Source organism: Manihot esculenta, chromosome 6 (genome assembly GCF_001659605.2).
Source record: "Manihot esculenta cultivar AM560-2 chromosome 6, M.esculenta_v8, whole genome shotgun sequence".
NCBI lineage: Eukaryota > Viridiplantae > Streptophyta > Magnoliopsida > Malpighiales > Euphorbiaceae > Manihot > Manihot esculenta.
This window is the reverse complement of record NC_035166.2, coordinates 24,853,390-24,872,722: the sequence shown is the minus strand read 5'-3', so window position 1 is coordinate 24,872,722 and position 19,333 is coordinate 24,853,390. Positions and strand designations below refer to the sequence as shown.

Genomic DNA, 19,333 nt, shown 5'->3' with positions numbered 1-19,333 from the left:
ATATATTAAAATTCTGAAAAAACTGAAAGTCCATCTATTTAATTTTTATTAATTGGTTGTAAAATTATTAAAATATCATTAAAAATATATTAATTATCATTATTGAATTATATTAAATTAAATGGCGTATATAACAATAAGCCGCACATCGGGCATCAAACTGTGCACCAACCGGATAGAGCTTCTTTAATAATATTTAAAAAAAATATTTTCGTGGTATAAAAGATAAAAAGGGTAATTACATAAACACATATAATTCGTCTTTGAATATTATATTTTATACATGCGTATATAAATATAAATATATATATCTCTCTCTCTTCCTGAGGCTTAAAATATTATTTGGAGGCATAGAGAGACGGCAAGGGGAGAGGGAACAAACAAAAAAAAAAAAAAAAGGAAACCAGAGTCATGGTTTCAACGAGAAGAAGTGGATCTCTCTCTGGAAACAGTAATATAAAGAGATCTTCGTCGTCGGAGGATAGGCCTCCGTCGCCAAAGCGTCAGAAGGTGAAAGAGAAGGGGAAAAAATCACAGCTCAAATTTTCTGTACTTATTGATTGTTTCAAGATGTTTGATTTTTTTCTCCTTGTCATTTCTTCGAATTACAGGGTGAAAATGGTGGGACCGCAGAGAAACCGATACCGGCGGTGGAGAATTCAAAAGAATCGTGTCCTCCTGCTGCGGCGGATCCCGCAGAATGTGAGCCTGGTGATGCTCAGATTGCTGGAGACGCAGCTGGTGAGGCTGTGAGTTCCGGGAAGGATGAGGTATCTCCGGCTGTGGCTGTGGTCACGCCCATCGCAGAGGGTAGGTGACTTGAAGTTAAGAGTTCTGATGTTTGTTTTTCTTATCAATGCGTAAGTTCTTTTGTAATTTTTAGTCTTATTTGATGTATTCGTATTTGAAGGTTCTACGCCGCTTGTAGTTGATAAGCCGAGGAGTTCTTTTCCGTCTTGGAGCTTGTATCACAAGCAGAGTTCAACTTTTGAAACATCAATGCCTTGGTGCAAGCTTCTATCACAGTCTGCACAGGTACTATTACTAATCAGTGATTAGGTTGTTAAAACCAGTAATTAACCCAAAAAATTTAATTATGTTTTTAATTTGGACATCTGAGTTGAAGTGAGTACTTGTTTGGATGAGTGGTTTTTTTTTTCCTTTTAAAGTTTTAATCCTTATGGTTGACTACAGTTACATCCTGTTATGATTGACTACAGTTACATCATGTTATGATTGATTCGCAGAATCCAAATGTAGTCATATGCACATCCAGTTTCACTATTGGTTCAAACAGGAATTGCAATTTTTCGCTGAAGGATCAGAGTGGAATTCTGTGCAAGATCAAACACACGCAGGTATTTACTTTAGGCTCTCCTGATCACTTTTTGTAGGATAAGGTCGTGATTGCTTGTTATATGATAAGGACAAATACTAGATGGGTACATCACATTTGTGTCGGGTATTTTTAGTTTGGAATCATAGGTCTCCTCACTTGTCAGATGTATTTTGGTGCAGTTGTTTGTTTTATTAGTTCTTCTGGAGGTGAACTCCTAACGTGTACATGCAGTTTGAATACTTACTATTTGTGGACATGATCAGCGTGAGGGAAGTGCTGTAGCTGTGCTAGAAAGTACGGGAAGCAAGGGATCAGTGCAAGTAAATGGCGAAGTAGTCAAGAAGAACAATTGTCGTCCGCTTCAATCAGGAGATGAGGTGGTTTTTGGTTTGATGGGGAATAATGCCTATGTATCCTTTGTTCTAGTTGAAGGATAGTTCATTGATCTGTTTTTTTATTCTTTTTTTTTTAGTCTCCTTGTGTTCTTTCCCTTTTAAATTTTTAATTTCAGTTCTGTATGATAACCAATGTCTTTTCACAATTTGCCATTTTCCTTAATCTTGGTGAACTTAGATTTTCCAGCAAGTCATGACTGACCTTACTGTTAAGGGTGCAGAGGTCCAGAGTAGTCTGGGAAAACTTTTGCAACTTGAAAGGAGATCAGGAGATCCTTCAGCTGTTGCTGGGGCCTCAATATTGGCATCTCTTTCAAGCCTGAGGCAAGATATATCACGATACAAGTCTCCAGGTCAGAATACTGGTAAAATCCACCAAGGTACTGAGGCGCCTGCGCATTCTGTTGTCTGTGATGGTACAGAAGCAGAGCATGATGGCTTGGAAGTCAATTCAATGCCAGATGTATGGAGTGACAAAGCTGCAGATATTGGAGCAGTTGGCAATAACCTTCCTCATGATCTCAACCAGAACTCTGGCAAAGAGGCAGGCAATGTAAAACTCTCTGGGGTGAATGATTTGATAAGGCCTTTCTTCAGGATGTTAGCTCGATCAACTAGTTGTAAACAAAAATTGAGCAAAAGTATCTGTAAACAGGTATTGGAAGAAAGGAACGAGTGGACAAAGGATTCACGGCTGGCATCAACCTCTGGTATGACATTGCGCTGTGCAGTATTCAAGGAAGACATTCATGCTGGAATTCTTGATGGAAAAAATATAGAAGTTTCATTTGATGATTTTCCATACTATTTAAGGTACGGTTTTGTTCTCACCATGTTTAGTTGTTGATATCCAGCTTTGAGTTTCAATGATTCTTTTTTGGTGGATATCCAATTAGGATTCAACATGGTCACTTCTTCATATCTGTTGTTGTTTCTATGTTTTAGAGGCTTTAGGACTTTTTAGTGGATATCAAAAGCAACCAAGGGAAACCTCATCTAGTTGCTAGAGAAGATTGCTTTACAGGACCAACTATTTTTTCGATTCATCTTAACTAGGATTCTCTGAATGCTAAAGAGATGACAAATGTCTTTTATCTGAGCATGGTGTTTAGTGCCAAGATCTATTTCAATTTGGTGTTTAAAATGTAGCTTACCTCTCTATATCAGCTTTATAGAGAATTCATTTTTGTCATTTTAGCCAGCATTTTTTTTAATTTGTGGACTGTGCATGGCATGATTGTATGTGTGGCATATGGCATTTTATGAACTTCAGTATATATATAATATTATTTTCTATTGCAGTGAGAGCACAAAAAATGTACTGATTGCAGCTTCATTTATACACCTGAGGCACAAAGAACATGTGAAATACACTGCAGATCTTACCACTGTTAATCCTCGGATCTTGCTTGCTGGTCCTGCAGGTGTGTTATCTCTGATGTTTGTCTTGGTTTGTATGGGTTAACCTCCATGTGAGCTGAAATGCAAACTTGAAATTTTGCCCGTGAATTTTATTTGCAGGTTCTGAGATATACCAGGAGATGTTGGCAAAGGCCCTTGCTAATTACTTTGGTGCTAAATTACTCATATTTGATACCCACACTTTTTTGGGTGTAAGCACAAACTTTTTTGGCTCAACTCTGATAAAGCTATGTAATCTACAAGATGTATAAACTATTCATTTGTTGAATCTTCAATTATGAATATGTAGGGTTTGTCTTCGAAGGAAGCTGAGTTCTTGAGGGATGGATTTAATACGGAAAAATCCTGCACTTGTGCCAAACAAAGTCCTATCGTTGCAGACTTATCAAAAAGCGTGAATCCATCAGGTGTTGAAGCAGATACGCCCAGCTCTTCAAATGCACCTTCTTCCTCTGGTCATGAATCTCAACCAATGATGGATAGTGATGTGTTTCCTTCTTCTGGGTCATCTAGGAATCTTTTGTTTAGAATAGGTATTATTGGTCTTCTGTTTTTGTCTCCTAGTTATATTTATCTTATAGTTTTATTCAGTTTTCTTGAATTCTAAATTAACTACAAAGTATGTTCTTCCAGGTGATAGAGTAAGGTATATTTCTGGTGGCTTATATCCATCAGCATCTTCATCAAGGTACAAGTAGTGTCGCAATTCACTTAAAAAACCTATAGGAGTTGTCTCTATGGCTTATATCCATCAGCACATTCATATAGTTTCGTCACTTCTTCTGATCAGTTTATAAAGAGTGCTGAAACTCTGTATTTCTCGTCATTCATAAACTGAAACTAGAAGTAGATAGTGGGTTTACCTCATCTGAATTGGCTGCATATTGACATAAACATATAGATCACATTATTCCACTTCATCTTGAACATAATATAAAGCCTTTTTTTGTCTTCTTTTCTTTAATCAATTAGGATTTTCATACTTCACTAGAGTTCATGATCATCTTATGAATCAAATGTGTATATAAGTGATGGCAAGGCTTTTTTTTAATTTTTTTTTTTGGGGGGGGGGGGATGGAGGGAGGATTGCCTCTGCCTGAAACAAAAATGGACTTCATTCTTAAAGTAATAGGCAGCGTAAATGAGATATGTATTTTAATATTAGCTGCAAAATGGGGTTTTTTATTTTAATATTATTTAGGAGATGAGCAGCATTAAACTGGGTTCTAGTGTCAAAATATTATCCACTTATTTAATTACTTATTCTTTGTGGTTGCCAAATGTAGCTCACTCACAAAACTGAGAAGAAAACAATTATAAGTTTGTGTTTTTGTTTTGCAAGTCGTCTAGACCAGGTATAGAGCTGGTTTTCAAAATGTGCTGCTGATGCCAATTTTAATTGTTAAACACACAGTGTGTATGGTTTTCAAAACGTTGATAGACAAAGGGAGTAGATGCAAGGAACATAGAAAACATATTCTGGAGGGATTTATAGTCTACTGCTATTTCTTGAGCTGTTGCCTCACAAGGGGCAGACTGGAGAAATCTTCCATCTTGCCTTTGTCCTTTTCATCTTGGTCCCTTTGGCACACCTTATGCTTCCTCTATTAATTCTTTATTAATTTAACATGTAGGGGTCCGACTAATGGAATTCGTGGAAAGGTTGTACTAGTTTTTGAGGGCAATCCTTCTTCAAAAATTGGGGTAAGGTTTGATAAACCTGTACCTGACGGGGTTGATCTTGGAGGTCTTTGTGAGGGAGGTCATGGATACTTTTGCAATGGTAATATTGTACTGGGTTATGAACATTTTTATGTTCTTTGACTTGGATCAGCAATCCCTTTTTTTCTCCTCAAACTTTTCATACTCTCAACTGACATAAACTATCTCACTCTTTCTCTAGTTACTGATCTTCATTTGGATAATGTGGAAGATTTGGACAAGCTACTAATCAATACATTGTTTGAGGTAGTTATACTTGAGTGTAGATATTCTGATTGTTTAGATTTGGCTTTTTTGTTGTTTGCCCATATGCTTTCTTATCATAAATCTGTAACTAAATGTTTTGTCAGGCTGTACACAATGAGAGCAGAAATTCTCCTTTTATTTTGTTCATGAAAGATGCAGAGAAATCAATTGCAGGAAATCCAGATACATGTTCAACGTTTAAAAGCAGACTTGAAAAACTTCCTGATAATGTGGTAGCAATTGCTTCACTCACACAAACTGATAATCGTAAGGAAAAGGTAATGTTTTTTCAAATATTAACACACTCTCTCTCTCTCTCTCTCTCTCTCCCATTTTTGTTTTTGATTTTGGGTGGGGGGAGGCGATGGTGGTAGTGGTAGTAGTCTAAATATAGTTAAAATTTTATTTGCTGTATTTCTATGCTGAAGCACAAAGATTTCAAGTTTGAGGCATCTTCTCTTCCCCAGATATGAACTATGAGAAAAATTGGAACTGATAATGGAAATTTTGGCAGTATTATTTATGAACATGCATGTCTTAAGTTATTGTGTATGCATGTCTGTATGCATGTGTAACAGGAAGGCTTCTGTTAAATATTAAATGTGAAAGGTTGAAAATAACTTGAGGACGAGTTTTTTGAGTATAACATTCAGTGTGTTTTCTTATTCGTGTGCTTTTAGGTATTCAAATTTCAAAAGGTAATTATGGTTCTCCGATGGTGATGGGTGATTGTGGCGAGGAAAAACTAAGCTAGTGTTTAAACTCCCGTCTTTTCTACTTGGACATTGACTAAGCATGAAATTGAAGTCAAAATGTGTTATATCTTGAAGTGGTATATGGATTGTCCACTCTACTGCAAAAGCAGCTTTAATTCAGAATGCTGGCCTTCTTCATACATTACTTAACTGTTAAATACCTACATTTTCTTCTTATTTAATAATCTCCAAACTTAATACACACACACTCACATGGGTTGGAGGCCATAACACATTACTGAATGATGCAAAGAAATTGCGGTTATGTGTATGTGTCTCAATTGAGTCTTATTCCACTCATCTGCAGGAACTCTTTTGGAACATATAAAATATGTGACCTTTCCTTCTTGTTAGGAATGTCAGGAAGGCGTGTAGCAAGCAATAGCAATGAGCTTATTTCTTTAAATTGAAAAGAAAACAATAAGTGATTTCTTTACCTTATTTTGCAAATGACTTCTGCAGCTTAAGACTTAAGAATAGAAGCTTACAAACTACAAATCGAGCTCTGTTCATTACAGAAATTTATGGTCTCACTTCCAAATTTCTGTGATTAGGTGGCTTTAATAGTATTTTTTTTCTCCTTGCAGTCGCATCCTGGAGGTCTTCTTTTCACAAAATTTGGTAGCAATCAAACTGCTCTTCTTGACTTGGCTTTTCCGGTAGTGACTCTCTCTCGCTCTCTCTCTCTCTCTCTCTCTGTGTGTGTGTGTGTGTCTCCCCCCTCTCTCCAATAAATAGCTTTTAGTTTACAGTTATCCAACTCCACCCCTCCCCCCAATTGAAAAAAAAAGTGTTTTGCAGTAATTCCATTTCCCCAAATGATTTTTACTGTATATTTGCTCTCTCTCTGTGTGTGTGTGTGTGTCTCCCCCCTCTCTCCAATAAATAGCTTTTAGTTTACAGTTATCCATCTCCACCCCTCCCCCCAATTGAAAAAAAAAAGTGTTTTGCAGTAATTCCATTTCCCCAAATGATTTTTACTGTATATTTGATAAACGTTAATGCACTGTGATCTTTATAGCATATATTGAAGCCAAAGTAGTTCATTTGTCTAGTGAAGAACGTGAATGGTAATTTATTTTGCAGTGCAATTCCATAATTGTTACAAGTGTATGTTATTTTGGCTTTAGCAAAAGCTATTATGCAATGTAAATGAACTGCACTTTTGTGCTTTTCCCAACCTTGCCTTGAGTTCCTTTCTACTTTTACACGCGGTCTCCTATTTTTATTTAGTACAGAGAGTCTGTTCTTTCCAATGTGTCTTAAAAGCTGAAAGTGTCCTTCTCTTCTTCCCTTCCTCCCCCCTCCCCCCCGCCCCCAAAAAAAAAAACAGCACTTGCACTTTGCAGACTTCTATGTGTATCTGTGTCTCTCTGTGCATGTGTCTACGGCTGCATGTGCCTGTGGTCATGACACATAATGGTTTGTAATCAAGAATTACGAAGTTACCCTGTTAGGCTGTTACTAATGCATGTAGTAGATGTTCTGAACTTCTAATGTGTGATTTGTTCTGTTGTCTTGTTGTTTCCTCAGGATAGTTTTGGAAGACTTCATGACAGAGGGAAAGAAGTGCCAAAGGCAACAAAAGTCTTGACAAAACTTTTCCCTAATAAAGTAGTCATTCACATGCCTCAGGTCTGATGATGGATGTTGTACTACTTTTACAATTCTCTTGATGTGTCACATATTATGGAAGTTTGTTTGCTTTGCAGGATGAGGCGCTTCTAGGATCTTGGAAGCACCAATTGGATCGAGATGCTGAAACCCTCAAAATGAAGGGAAATCTGAATCATCTGCGTGCAGTGAGAAATCTTTCATTCCCTTAGTTTTCCAGCACCTTCTTTTTGTCTTTTTTATATGGCATTGTTATATTGGTTGATATGGGCTATGGCTTAAAAGATTTTATTTTTTTTATACAATATATAAAATGGGCTGTTGGTAATGTGATGTGTTATTCTTGGAATCTATTTTCTGTCCATGTCTTGTCATTTTTGTCTCTGCTACTGTGGCGACTTATCTCACTCATCCTTAATGTAACATAATTTTTGCTGATGCAAATGTTCAGTATGCACAATAAACCAAAATATGTAATTTTCTCCTTCAGCTATCTCTGACTGGGTAGATGGTGGATTACCAAGTCTACGAGAAATGGCTACTTTGTTAATTTCTAGTTTGAGTCACTAAAGGCTTGTGTCTTATGTTATTTTTCCTTGATTGCTTTTGGCTAACCGTGGAATGCTTCCTTCCTGGTGTCTTACAACATCTTTGCTAGAAATAGCAAAAACAACAGAGAAGATGAGTTTTTAGTACCCTCCAACCTCATCTATTTAACTGATTCCATACTGTTTAAGATTAAATGGATAGTTGTTGAGCTATTGCTGGGTTGAGAAACAATAGAATGCTTTCAATTGATGAAGTTTTATGCTGCTTTGTGTTGTAGAATTGGTCTCTTCTGCATAAAGTTTGTCTCAGGTCAGCCGTCCTGAGAATCCAGTCCATTGAATTTTCTCTGTGTATAGCTGGTTGAAATCTTTCTGTTGGTTTGGTTGAGTGTTGAAGGCTTCTATTTTTGTCACAGTACTATAACTTCCAAGATTTGAGGGATGAGAGTAATTCAGACCTCAAGTGGTCAACTGTGAACTTCAAAATTTTAAGGGCCACATGAAAATTTCTAGATGTAGTCGGGGACTATATACTTGTATGTAGGAACTTTGCATTGAAATGGAAACTTTGCTAGAGCTGAAAGTCATGTTGTTTTTATCTCCAGTTACAGGATTAGAAAATAGGCCTTGACTGTGATATGGACCTGATGAACAGAAAAAAAAAAAAGAAAAGAAGGCTGTCAGATGCCCATGTAAAATGAATAACATATTGTTCCTTTCTAGATCGTTCTATTAGTTAATTGTGGTGTATTTAAAAAAGTTTTTTAAGTATTATTCTTTCTCATTTGTCAATATTTGCTTGTAAGTTCTGTGGATTGTGATGTCCTATGATAGAATTTGTGATTGGTGTGTGGTTAATGGTGTTCCAAGGTGCAGTTCTTATTGTTTGTCATTTCATATGTTAGGTCCTGAGTCGGAGCGGGATGGAAAGTGAAGGACTTGAGACTTTATGCATTAAGGACCAGACATTGACACATGAAAGTCTGTTTTGCTTATACGTAACATTGTGCATTTCTGATCAACTTCTTTGCAAAAAGTCATGTTTTGGTGTGCTTTGCAGGTGCAGAGAAGGTAATTGGGTGGGCGCTAAGCCATCATCTAATGCAGAATCCTGACGTTGAGACTGATGCAAGACTTGTTTTATCCAGTGAGAGGTAATTGATAGCTTATGTTCTAGTACTTTTTCGGATTGTCATCTGAACGATTAGTTATCGGATGGATTACACAGTTGTAATGCCATTGTGCGATTCTGGCAGCATCCATTATGGTATTGGAATTCTACAGGCCATCCAGAATGAATCTAAAAGCCTGAAGAAGTCTCTCAAGGTGATTTTCATGCATTATTGCATCTGGATGTCTTTTAAGAAGTTTATTGATGGGCAGAAGTTCTTTTGAGATATTTGTCGTAACAAAACCTCCAGATATCCTCTTTTCGAGGTTTAATTTCATGTATTGATCTTCTTAGTGATTGTTTTGGTTTCAATCAGGATGTCATAACAGAAAATGAATTTGAGAAGAGGCTTTTGGCTGATGTTATTCCACCCAGTGATATTGGAGTTACGTTTGATGATATTGGAGCTCTTGAGAATGTTAAGGATACTTTGAAGGAGCTGGTGATGCTTCCTTTACAGAGGCCTGAACTTTTCTGCAAGGGACAATTAACCAAGGTTTCCACATTTCTTTTTATTCAGCAAAACAAGTTCTTCACTTGAAAGGATGAATTTATATATGTTAGCGCACTTGGTGAAAGATTTTGGCTGGGCGAGGTAAAGAATGTTTATTTATCAATCTTCTATGTGCAGCCTTGCAAGGGCATACTTTTATTTGGACCTCCTGGAACTGGAAAGACTATGCTGGCAAAGGCTGTGGCAACAGAAGCTGGTGCAAATTTCATCAATATTTCAATGTCAAGCATCACATCTAAAGTTAAGATTGCTTAATGTCTGATGCGATTTGTATATACTGGGTTAATATCCTGAAATTAAACTTGTTTTCTTTTCACTTGCAACAGTGGTTTGGTGAGGGTGAGAAGTATGTGAAAGCTGTATTCTCCCTGGCCAGCAAAATTGCCCCTAGTGTTATCTTTGTTGATGAGGCAAGCATCCTATAATCCTTTTTAGCATTACTTATTACAATCATTATGATTAGTATAGGCAAGCATCAAATCTTCTCCAATTTCATTTTCTTTTCTTCTCATTCTGATTTCTGTGTTGTATAGGTTGACAGCATGTTGGGCAGGAGGGAGAATCCAGGGGAGCATGAAGCTATGAGGAAGATGAAAAATGAGTTTATGGTGAACTGGGATGGCCTACGTACCAAAGAAACAGAAAGAGTTCTAGTACTTGCAGCAACAAATAGGCCCTTCGACCTTGATGAGGCTGTCATCAGAAGGCTTCCACGAAGGTAATATTCTTTATTGAACATGGACTAACATCTTTGTTTCCAAATATTTTTGCCCTCTTTAATAATTTACCATTGTACAGATTGATGGTAAATCTACCTGATGCTCCAAATAGAGCAAAGATACTGAAAGTTGTTTTGGCAAAGGAAGATTTGTCCCCTGATGTTGATTTTGATGCAATTGCAAGTATGACAGATGGATATTCTGGAAGTGACCTCAAGGTTTTAGACCTTTTTCTTTTCCTCAATAAGCTTTTTATCTTCTTTTCTCTCTGATGTTGTTGTTTTCTCTCTCTCTCTTCTTTCTAATAAGTTTCAAGGTCAAAGTTAATTAGATAATACATATGGCCTTTTTATGTTGCAGAACCTATGTGTAACTGCAGCACATCGTCCAATTAAGGAGATACTGGAAAAGGAAAAGAAGGTGCGTTTGTAATTTGTTTTCTCTGCTGTTAAAGAGCCATTAGATTAGCAGACAGCAATTTGCTTAAATTGATGCTGTAATTCAAGGATGTTGTGGATATTGAGTGTTGGTTGTAATAAACACTCTCATCATCATTTTATTTACGCTTTCTACTCCAATTCATCCTTCAAGCATACCTTGTTTGTTTCTCCTCTCCCCCTCTTTTACCTATCGTTTAATAGATTCTATAGCCCACCAATAATATGAATTGCAAGGAGTAGTCGGGTACAGCACAGTCAATATTTTATGGGAGGCTAGATATGCAAGTTGATCGGATGCAGACACATAATGAACAAACAGGCTGTTTTCTGTTAGCATCTAATTTGATCCTTTATGTTCAATTAGGAACGTGCTGCAGCTGTTGCAGAAGGTAAACCTGCTCCAACTTTAAGTAGCGGTGCTGATATACGACCTCTTAACATTGACGATTTCAAATATGCTCATGAACGGGTAAAGTGACAAACTTGGCGTCTCCCTATCTGCCTTAATTTCTGCTTTATCTTGTGTGTAAATATTTATGTAACCGTAGTCTGTTTTTATTTAAATAGGTATGTGCAAGTGTTTCATCCGAGTCGGTTAACATGACGGAGTTATTACAATGGAATGAACTCTATGGTGAAGGTGGCTCAAGAAGAAAGAAGGCGCTTAGCTATTTTATGTAAATGATCCTTTGTACAAAAGCTTCTTAATTTTCTGTTGATTCTCTTCTGTTCTCCTAAAGCCTTCGCCACAAGTAATTGCTGCTTTCACCCTGCGCTTGTTGGGGAGCCGTTTTGTCTGTAAGATGAGGTGTAGGTTCTCTAAATTATATTTTCTTATCCCAAGTTTGGGATGGTCGGTATAAATGGCACTAAGCTATTCTTGTGTTCCTTATCCCCTTCCTTCTGCCATGAGGAGCATCATATCCTTTCAAAGTTTTAAGTTATTAACATCTGAAATAGAAAAGAGGTGAGAAACCCAAGACTCGGTCAATATATGGTCGTTGTTTTTATAGATATTGTTCATGGTGATTTGTGATGATGAAACGATAAGCCAAGTACTAGGACCTTCTTCTGTGAATGCGACAAACCTGTAGTAATGCTCTGACGAGGGAAGAAGTGATAAATTGTAATATGATTAACTAATGCTTACTGTCTATTGAAATAATGAACGAAGTTAGGACTTGAGCTTTTCCTTTTCATCATGAATTATACTGCTTGCTGCACTTCATGGTGTTGTAGAAATGTTAGTGATTTACAAAATTTTCTGGTGGTTGCGTAGTTTTTAGATATGATGAAAATTCTATTGTATCTGATTTGGTGGAAAATTTTTTTGGCCGCCTGCACTCTTATTACTGTTATTTTTTTTTACTAAATATATTTTACTTTTAGTAAGTTATGACGTCACCTTGTAATATATATTACGTCCATCCAACAAATTAAACGTATGTCTCAAGGACGCTGTTCAAAGCCTTTTGTTTGTGAAGGTTATTGGCCCATAAATAAAACTCCTCTCCAAATCGGGGATAGCGAAAAAGCAAATGCTTTTTGATGGGATGTGGTTACAGCTCCGCAACTTCATCCTGGGGCTCCAGCCGCTCGCTCATAGAAAAGAAAATTATTTTCTTTGTAGTTCTTCTCTGGTGGCTGAAGGAATCGCACTTCGTGCAGCTCTGCAACAGCAAATTGCAAGCAACTTGTTAATCTGACTGCAATTGCAAGCTATTCTTGTGTTCTTTGTAGTTTTTAGTTTTGATGGGAGCTAAAAACTATCATTCTTGATATTGGGGTGTTTTTATCTGCTCATCCCGCATGGTCTATTCGTTTTGTTCCTCGCGCACTGAATAGAGTAGCAAATTAGGTAGCTTGTGAATGAGATGTGGATTCCTTATGCCGGGGTGGTTTTTTAGGTCCGCTGGTAACTTAGCAGACTTATTAGAGCATGATAAGTGTATTTTGCTGGTTCTCTTGAATTATTTGAATCAATCTTTTGATTATCTTTCCTTTCCATAATTTTTATATATTTATACCTTTTTTTTTTCCGTTCCATAATTTTTATATATTTTTATTTTTTTAATTATTTTAAAATTATTATCGATTTTTACTTTTTATATATAAAATGATTATTATAATTTTATTTTATTTTCAATTTTTTAAAAATAAAATTTAATATTTTAATATAAATATAATAATAAAATTATTTTTAATAAAATTAATAAAAAATTATCTTTAAATAAAAATTATGAAACAAAATAATTTTTTTTTTCAATGTTATGCAGTTTAATTGTATTAGAAGGATAACTTTTTCACTTGGCTATCTAATCATGAAAATGTTTGAACTTCCAATCTTTGATAGCTTCTAAATACATTTATTCAATAAATCGCCACAAGTGACACGAAGATAATCACCTGTGATAAAAAGATGATATTGATTATTACAATATGAAAAAAAGTTGCAATATTGCCTCGTAGTGAAAAAAGATGGTAAGAATATTTTAAGAAAGAATCCTATGAAACAAACAAAAATGAATATTAGCAAACTCAACTTACAAATATAAGTAATTCGAATTTGATAACTTGAAAAAGAAAATACATCTACAAGCTGCCAGTAGGCAATGTTCATTCACATCACAAATTAATCACACTTTGCCTATCCGGAGGAGCGACGCATTGCCACAAGGAACGATATGCTGGAATGTTGGCTGCCTCAACGCCCATAACAGAGAGGTTGCGTCCATACTCCTGTTGAAATTATAATACAGGTTAATTTACTGACCCACTGCGCATTAAGAGAGAGAGAGAGAGAGAGAGACTACCTGGATATCAAGGAACAACTGCATGCATATCTTGTCAGTATCAGAGACACTGTGGTCTGAGACATCTGAGCTTGCTCCAGCTCGTCGTTGAGCACCCTGCCGTATTCTCTGTAGTGAAGATTCCGTTTTCCTAGCCTGGGCATGAAGAAGTAACCACATTATTAAATAAATTGAGAAAAGCAAAAACTCTCATCAAGTTAAACAGACTTTTATTTGGATACTAACCACGCTGACAAGTTCAGCAGCTAATTCATAATAACTACCAGTAATGTTGGTTGCCGCGCCAAGCAGTAATTCGTTCCTGGTTTCCTTGGTTAAAAATGTCATAGCTCGCTCTCCCTCCAGAAAAGCCTGGAAGCATGAGATTGTTCACCACAACATTTTTATAATACAACTAAAATGTGTCATGAAGAGATGAAGGGGCTTGAGGAAGGGTTAATATATGCAATCTTCTCCCTGCTCTGCAAAGAAGCTATTTTCTTTGCAGCTCGAGTCCATAATATTAGGTTGCTAAAGGATTAACTTCACCATTAGACTGAAGCAACCATCAAAATCTATAATATAACTACTACATAATATCAGGAAGTTCTTATGCACTGCTTAGCTTATATGTGGGGCGATGAATTCAGAACAAATACACATCCAGGCAACACTTGTAGTAACTATGGTGCAATAATAGTGGCCCCAAAAAAGAACAACAGTAAGTATTTATGCAGATTCAGTCATCATCAAGGTAAGCAAGTAAAGTGCGTAGAAAACCTTGCAAGATAATAAAATATGTATGATATAAAATTACTCCAAGCAAAAATATTGCTCCAATACAACTAGTCATTCCCTTTCCTAAAACAAGATGCACACTGCCTAGACTATATTAATGAGTGGTCTGACCACATGTCAAGAAGCATGTACTAGCTGAAAAGATACATACCTTTAAAGGGCGCAACACCCCTGATACATAGGGTGAATGTCTGGCAGGAAGAGGCTTATTAGTCATCCTGTAAGTTGCAGTTATTCCCTTCACCTGTCTCAAGTCCTACACCATTTTCCAGCCAAAGCACTTGTGTGAAAAAATTATTATTCAAAATGGTAATGACTAAATTGTGAAATATATTCAATTAACTCTGAGCCAGTTATACAGGCAATCTTTCATTGCAAGATAACATCTAGGAAAAGATTCACAGGCAGATAAAAACTAAGCATCTTCATCCTACACACAATGAATTCTATCATTTCTGACATGCTTACCTCAACAGCCTTATCAACCAGTGCCTCTATGATTGCATTGACAGCAAGAGGTGCCAAATCATTTAATGACTTTCCACCTTGCAAAATGCTTTGTTTTACTTGATCAAGAATGTTGGTAGAACATGTAGACAGGCGCTGAAGTACATGATCAAGGTAGTCTCCACAAACCTCTGTGGCTAGGCAAGTTATGTCATGAATAATCTGCAAACCAATATCCTCTATGAAATTGCTAGTTAAGCATAATTACCCACACATTCGTCATTGATAAGATCCAGTCTACTGTACAGGCACGTGTGATACATGATACATACATAGATAAAGTCATCAGGTGTAGCTGAAATAGCCCATTCATATCCAGAAGAGGATCCTGTATTACTTGTCTTTCGGGCAGCCAGTCCAGATGATAACCAATTTGAATATCTGTGGGGGCATTAATTGGGCAACGAACACCAAGATTTTAGACAGTCATTAATTGGAAATTAATCATTGATACATAAAATGAAATGATTGATACAGATAAAACATTTTCCATTTAAAATTTAAATCCAACCTTGCAAGAAGCTGTAGGGATAAGCGAAGAAACTTGTCCGAGCATAAGAGGATGAGAACATCTTCTCTCCAACAAGATCTCAAGCTTTCCAAAAGAGTGGCACTTTGCTTTAATGTTAGGTCTTGCAAATTTCCAAGACCAGAATGTGAATTTTGAACTGGTATAAGACTGGTTGCTGCCAATACTGAATCCAGCGCCCCCGCTATTTCCTGAAATCTGAGTTAAATGGACAAATAAGGATAAATTTTTGTATTAAAGGGAAAAAAAAGACTTGTTGGATACATACCTTAAAGAGAAATAAACCCCAACATTCCACTGCTTCATGAACTCGGCATATACAGCTTCTGTTCGAAATTTTGCGACCGCTGATCTGGATGGACAATAGCCTTGCATGACAATTGGATGTTATAACTATAATGAATAACATATACTCTTACACTCATAAAAGGATGGTAATTTTTTTAGTGCACTAAAATCTCTACAAAATCACCCATGCAAACTATTAATCCATAAGGTGTAAACTGCAGAGTAATAAGGTTTGAAGAGTTTGAGGGGAACGGAAAAAAGAAAAAAGAGTTGGCAGGTTAAAAAGAAAGGAAGATGGAAATCCTGTACTACCTTCAAGATGAGCCAAGAAATCTAGGCTTGATTTGTAATTCATCAGAAATTCAGTTGGTCTTCCCGGGGAAAAAGCACTTGGCTTTCCATTTTGAATTGCAGAGAGAACTTCTTTCAAGATCGAGTTGGCCAAGAAGTCAAATACATGCAGACCTGAATTCTCTGAACCATAGAAACCAAAAAGAAAAGGAAAACAAGTACAGAAGTATCTTAGTGTCACTTGAACATGGTGAGGACAAGGTTAGAATGAATGCAGACTTGCCTTTCCAAATAAACTACTGCAAGAAATTTATTAATGTTTGATCAATAGTTTATAATGTACGAAGCACAAAAAGATGTAAAGCCACCAAATAAGAGCAGGACAATCGACGAGAACTCATTCTTGAGTTCTTTCTGATAGACACATTTTTCAATCTATAGGAGGGACCTAAAAGTTGCTGTGCTTATTAAAAAAAAAGTATATTCAAGTAGTATCACTCCCAAAATAAACACAGAATTTGTATTTAAAAGAAGCACAATATAAGAAGAAGTAGCACCAACTAAAATAAGATAATAAGAAGCCTGGTTAGTTGGCCTTCTGTAAAATTGATATCAACGACCAAGTAATAAGCAATGCAGCTTTGGACCATTTACAGTATGAACTGGAAGACAATGGTCCAATAAATGAATATTTTAGCAATCCATAGAAATTTAAAAAGGCTTTGGTAACAGCAAAACAATTATATAGTATACCTGCAGCAGAAATTTCCAAAAGGAATTTACAGTCTTTATGGATCAATTGTTTAATTTGGTGATAATCATTTTCAAGTTCATCTCCAGATGCCCCAGCATCCATTCCTGATTGTCCGTGTGGAATAATTTTCTGTACCAATGGAGCTACAATAGTTGTGCGAAAAATTTCTTCTGCGCTCTTGGTATTATCAATGGCAGCATATGCACGTAAACAATTGTATATTGCATTTTCATCTCGGTGTTCCAGCCCATTTACAAAACAATGTCCCAAACTTGCATCCAATAGAAGGCTTGCACTTTGAATTCTTTTCTCCATGTTGTCAATAAAAGGAAGGTTCTGTACTGGCATAACAGAGAAACAAGATGAGCAGAAATGTATGATTATTGTTAAATCATATATCGGTTGTAGAAAGAGGTAATGTATCCTTTATATAAGCCATAGACACTCCTCCTCCTTGAGCTAGCTTTTGGAGTGAGTTAGGCCTAGCCCAAATTTAACACAGTATCAGAGAGCCTCCCATCTGTTGTTGGGCATCCCATAAATATGTCACGCACCAGTAAAATTCTAGGCATGAGTGGTGTGTTAAATCCCACATCGGTTGTGGAAAGGGATAATGTGCCCCTTATATGGGCCATGAGCACTCCCCCTTAAGCTAGATTTTGGGGTGAGTTAGGCCTAACCCAAATTTAACATGGTATCAGAGCCTCCCATCTTATATTGGGCCTCCTATAAATATGTCACGCACTAGTAAATACTGGTGCGTGAGGAGTGTGTTGAATCCTATATCGGTTGTGGAGAGGGGTAATGCGCCCTTATATAAGCTATAGGCACTACTCTCCCTTGAGCTAGCTTTTGGGGTGAGTTAGGCCAGGCTCAAATTTAACAATTATCATAGAAGCAACTTTGAGCTCATTGATAACTTTCATAGTTTTTACATAATACCCAATCATATTAACAGTCTCTCTCGACTACCATGGAAGCAGCTCCTAAACATAGCACAAAGAGACAGCAAAAGAGACCTGCGCATGAGCCATGTAGAATTTTAGCCTATTCATCTCACTGGCAATTCTCTCCAGAAGCATGCTTTGAGTCTCCCTGAGATTTGTTCCATTCTCAATGGGTTGTAAGGAAGTGCCATTGCTCACAGCATTCTTTACACTTGAACTCAAATCACCATTTGACCAGTCAGCTGGCACGCTTGGTAGCTCCTTTATAAGTTTCTCAACCTGCACTCATTAATTATATTTAACCAACATTACTACAAAATCACAGCTATATTCACACCAACAAAAAGATAACAGGCACAAGAATGAATCAAACTTGATCAATTCTACCTAACTAAAAATGGTGTTGTCTACTTCACAGAATTGATTTTTACAGTTTGTCATCAATAAAAGTGAAGTTGAAAATGAACTGGCAATCAATTAATTTTCCAACACTTAATTCGAAATATAGTGACGCTCCCCATCAGCTATACAGAACGCAACATGGATAGTCTTAAGCCACAGTTTAAGGGGGAAACACGACTAGATATTGGAATATAGCACAAATCGCCAATGAGATCTCCAGTACTACCCTACACATCTTACACTAAGATCAACTGGATCCAATCCTCCTGCATTTCCACACCACATCCTAAGATCTGAGTCCTTTCCTTTATTAAAATTCTTCAGAAACCAGTGTCTATACAAAAATTGAACTCGCCAGCGACTTCATCACTCAGAAACCCGTTTGCTATTTCAACATTGTGCAACAAAGCCAGTAAGTATAGAATAGTATAAACACCAAAATTAAGCCACCAATTGAACTTCCATAGACGTATAAAGTGGTATATAATTCATAAGCACATGCTTCTAAAGATCTAGTGGATTTGCACAATGCAGATTTCGTAAAAACTATAAAGATTAAAAATGGGGTTTCCAAATCCAATTCTGATCCAAACACATACCTTAGAGACCACGTGAAAAGTATCCAACAATAGTTCCAAAACCTCTCTAGCTGCCGCCGCCTCGGATCTCTGCTGCAATCCATTCCTCAAAGCCACAAGAGAGACCTCTACGCTTCCTCTAAATCCCTCGATCTTCTCTCGAAGCTCCAGTAGCGGGGCCCGCATGCGCACCACGGCAGCGTCCACATCGACGAGCTTGGTACTGAGATTGACGAAATCGGCGTAATCACGGTTGATGAGGTCGATAAGCTCGTGGTTGAGGGAGGCAAGGTGTGCCTGGAGCTCAGAACGGAGCGTATCAAATGGAACGAAGGTGCGGAGCTCCGAGATGTAGGACTCGGAGTCGAAGGTTGGGGAGAGGAAGAGATTGGGTTTGAACCATAGCGGGTGGGCGTCAAGTGGGTCTGAGAATAGGTCCGTAGCAGACCTCGGCGGTGGAGTTGACGCCGAATCCACCATACGGACTTGAGTTGGTTTGTCCGGTGTTCCACTGGTGATAAAGCGTTGGTAGGAGAGATCAGATCACACGCGACGCAGAAAC

The 19,333-nt window shown here is 37.1% G+C and overlaps 2 protein-coding genes across 5 annotated transcripts; one reads left to right on the top strand and one right to left on the bottom strand.

The window, feature by feature from the left end:
- Positions 1–332: 332 nt before the first annotated feature.
- On the top strand, positions 333–12,084 carry LOC110616864. Of its 4 annotated transcripts, none has more exons than XM_021759371.2 (28): positions 333–510; positions 612–810; positions 911–1,035; positions 1,248–1,358; positions 1,603–1,749; positions 1,913–2,278; positions 2,390–2,547; positions 3,037–3,158; positions 3,256–3,347; positions 3,446–3,689; positions 3,790–3,844; positions 4,791–4,939; positions 5,060–5,124; positions 5,229–5,402; positions 6,467–6,538; positions 7,413–7,514; positions 7,592–7,681; positions 8,947–9,022; positions 9,102–9,195; positions 9,298–9,367; positions 9,529–9,708; positions 9,844–9,966; positions 10,053–10,136; positions 10,260–10,444; positions 10,525–10,663; positions 10,806–10,865; positions 11,250–11,354; positions 11,453–12,084. In XM_021759371.2, exons 1-28 carry the CDS (start codon positions 412–414, stop codon positions 11,564–11,566), a joined length of 3,600 nt encoding a protein of 1,199 aa, XP_021615063.1. In that variant the 5' UTR covers positions 333–411; the 3' UTR covers positions 11,567–12,084. The 4 variants fall into 4 exon arrangements, with proteins under 4 accessions (XP_021615063.1, XP_021615062.1, XP_021615061.1 ...); XM_021759370.2 differs by having other exon boundaries at positions 1,913–2,287; XM_021759369.2 differs by having other exon boundaries at positions 1,913–2,302.
- Positions 12,085–13,393: 1,309 nt separating this feature from the next.
- LOC110617472 (conserved oligomeric Golgi complex subunit 2) lies at positions 13,394–19,333 on the bottom strand. The gene is made up of 12 exons (XM_021760254.2): positions 18,793–19,333; positions 17,864–18,070; positions 16,844–17,180; positions 16,112–16,273; positions 15,780–15,879; positions 15,494–15,709; positions 15,255–15,363; positions 14,944–15,144; positions 14,627–14,731; positions 13,924–14,049; positions 13,699–13,833; positions 13,394–13,624 (listed from the first exon to the last, which is right to left on the bottom strand). Exons 1-12 carry the CDS (start codon positions 19,249–19,251, stop codon positions 13,511–13,513), a joined length of 2,271 nt encoding a protein of 756 aa, XP_021615946.1. The 5' UTR covers positions 19,252–19,333; the 3' UTR covers positions 13,394–13,510.

Bases quoted from the DNA above. Each gene is read 5' to 3' on its own strand.
- LOC110617472 (XM_021760254.2), bottom strand. From the start codon at position 19,251: ATGGTGGATTCGGCGTCAACTCCACCGCCGAGGTCTGCTACGGACCTA. The intron at 15,880-16,111 runs GTAGTACAGGAT...TTGTCATGCAAG, and splicing joins TTTCTTGGCTCATCTTGAAG to GCTATTGTCCATCCAGATCA. The intron at 15,145-15,254 runs GTATGTATCATG...ATTGGTTTGCAG, and splicing joins CACCTGATGACTTTATCTAT to ATTATTCATGACATAACTTG.
- LOC110616864 (XM_021759367.2), top strand. From the start codon at position 412: ATGGTTTCAACGAGAAGAAGTGGATCTCTCTCTGGAAACAGTAATATA. The intron at 4,940-5,059 runs GTAATATTGTAC...CTCTTTCTCTAG, and splicing joins TCATGGATACTTTTGCAATG to TTACTGATCTTCATTTGGAT. The intron at 9,196-9,297 runs GTAATTGATAGC...CGATTCTGGCAG, and splicing joins CTTGTTTTATCCAGTGAGAG to CATCCATTATGGTATTGGAA.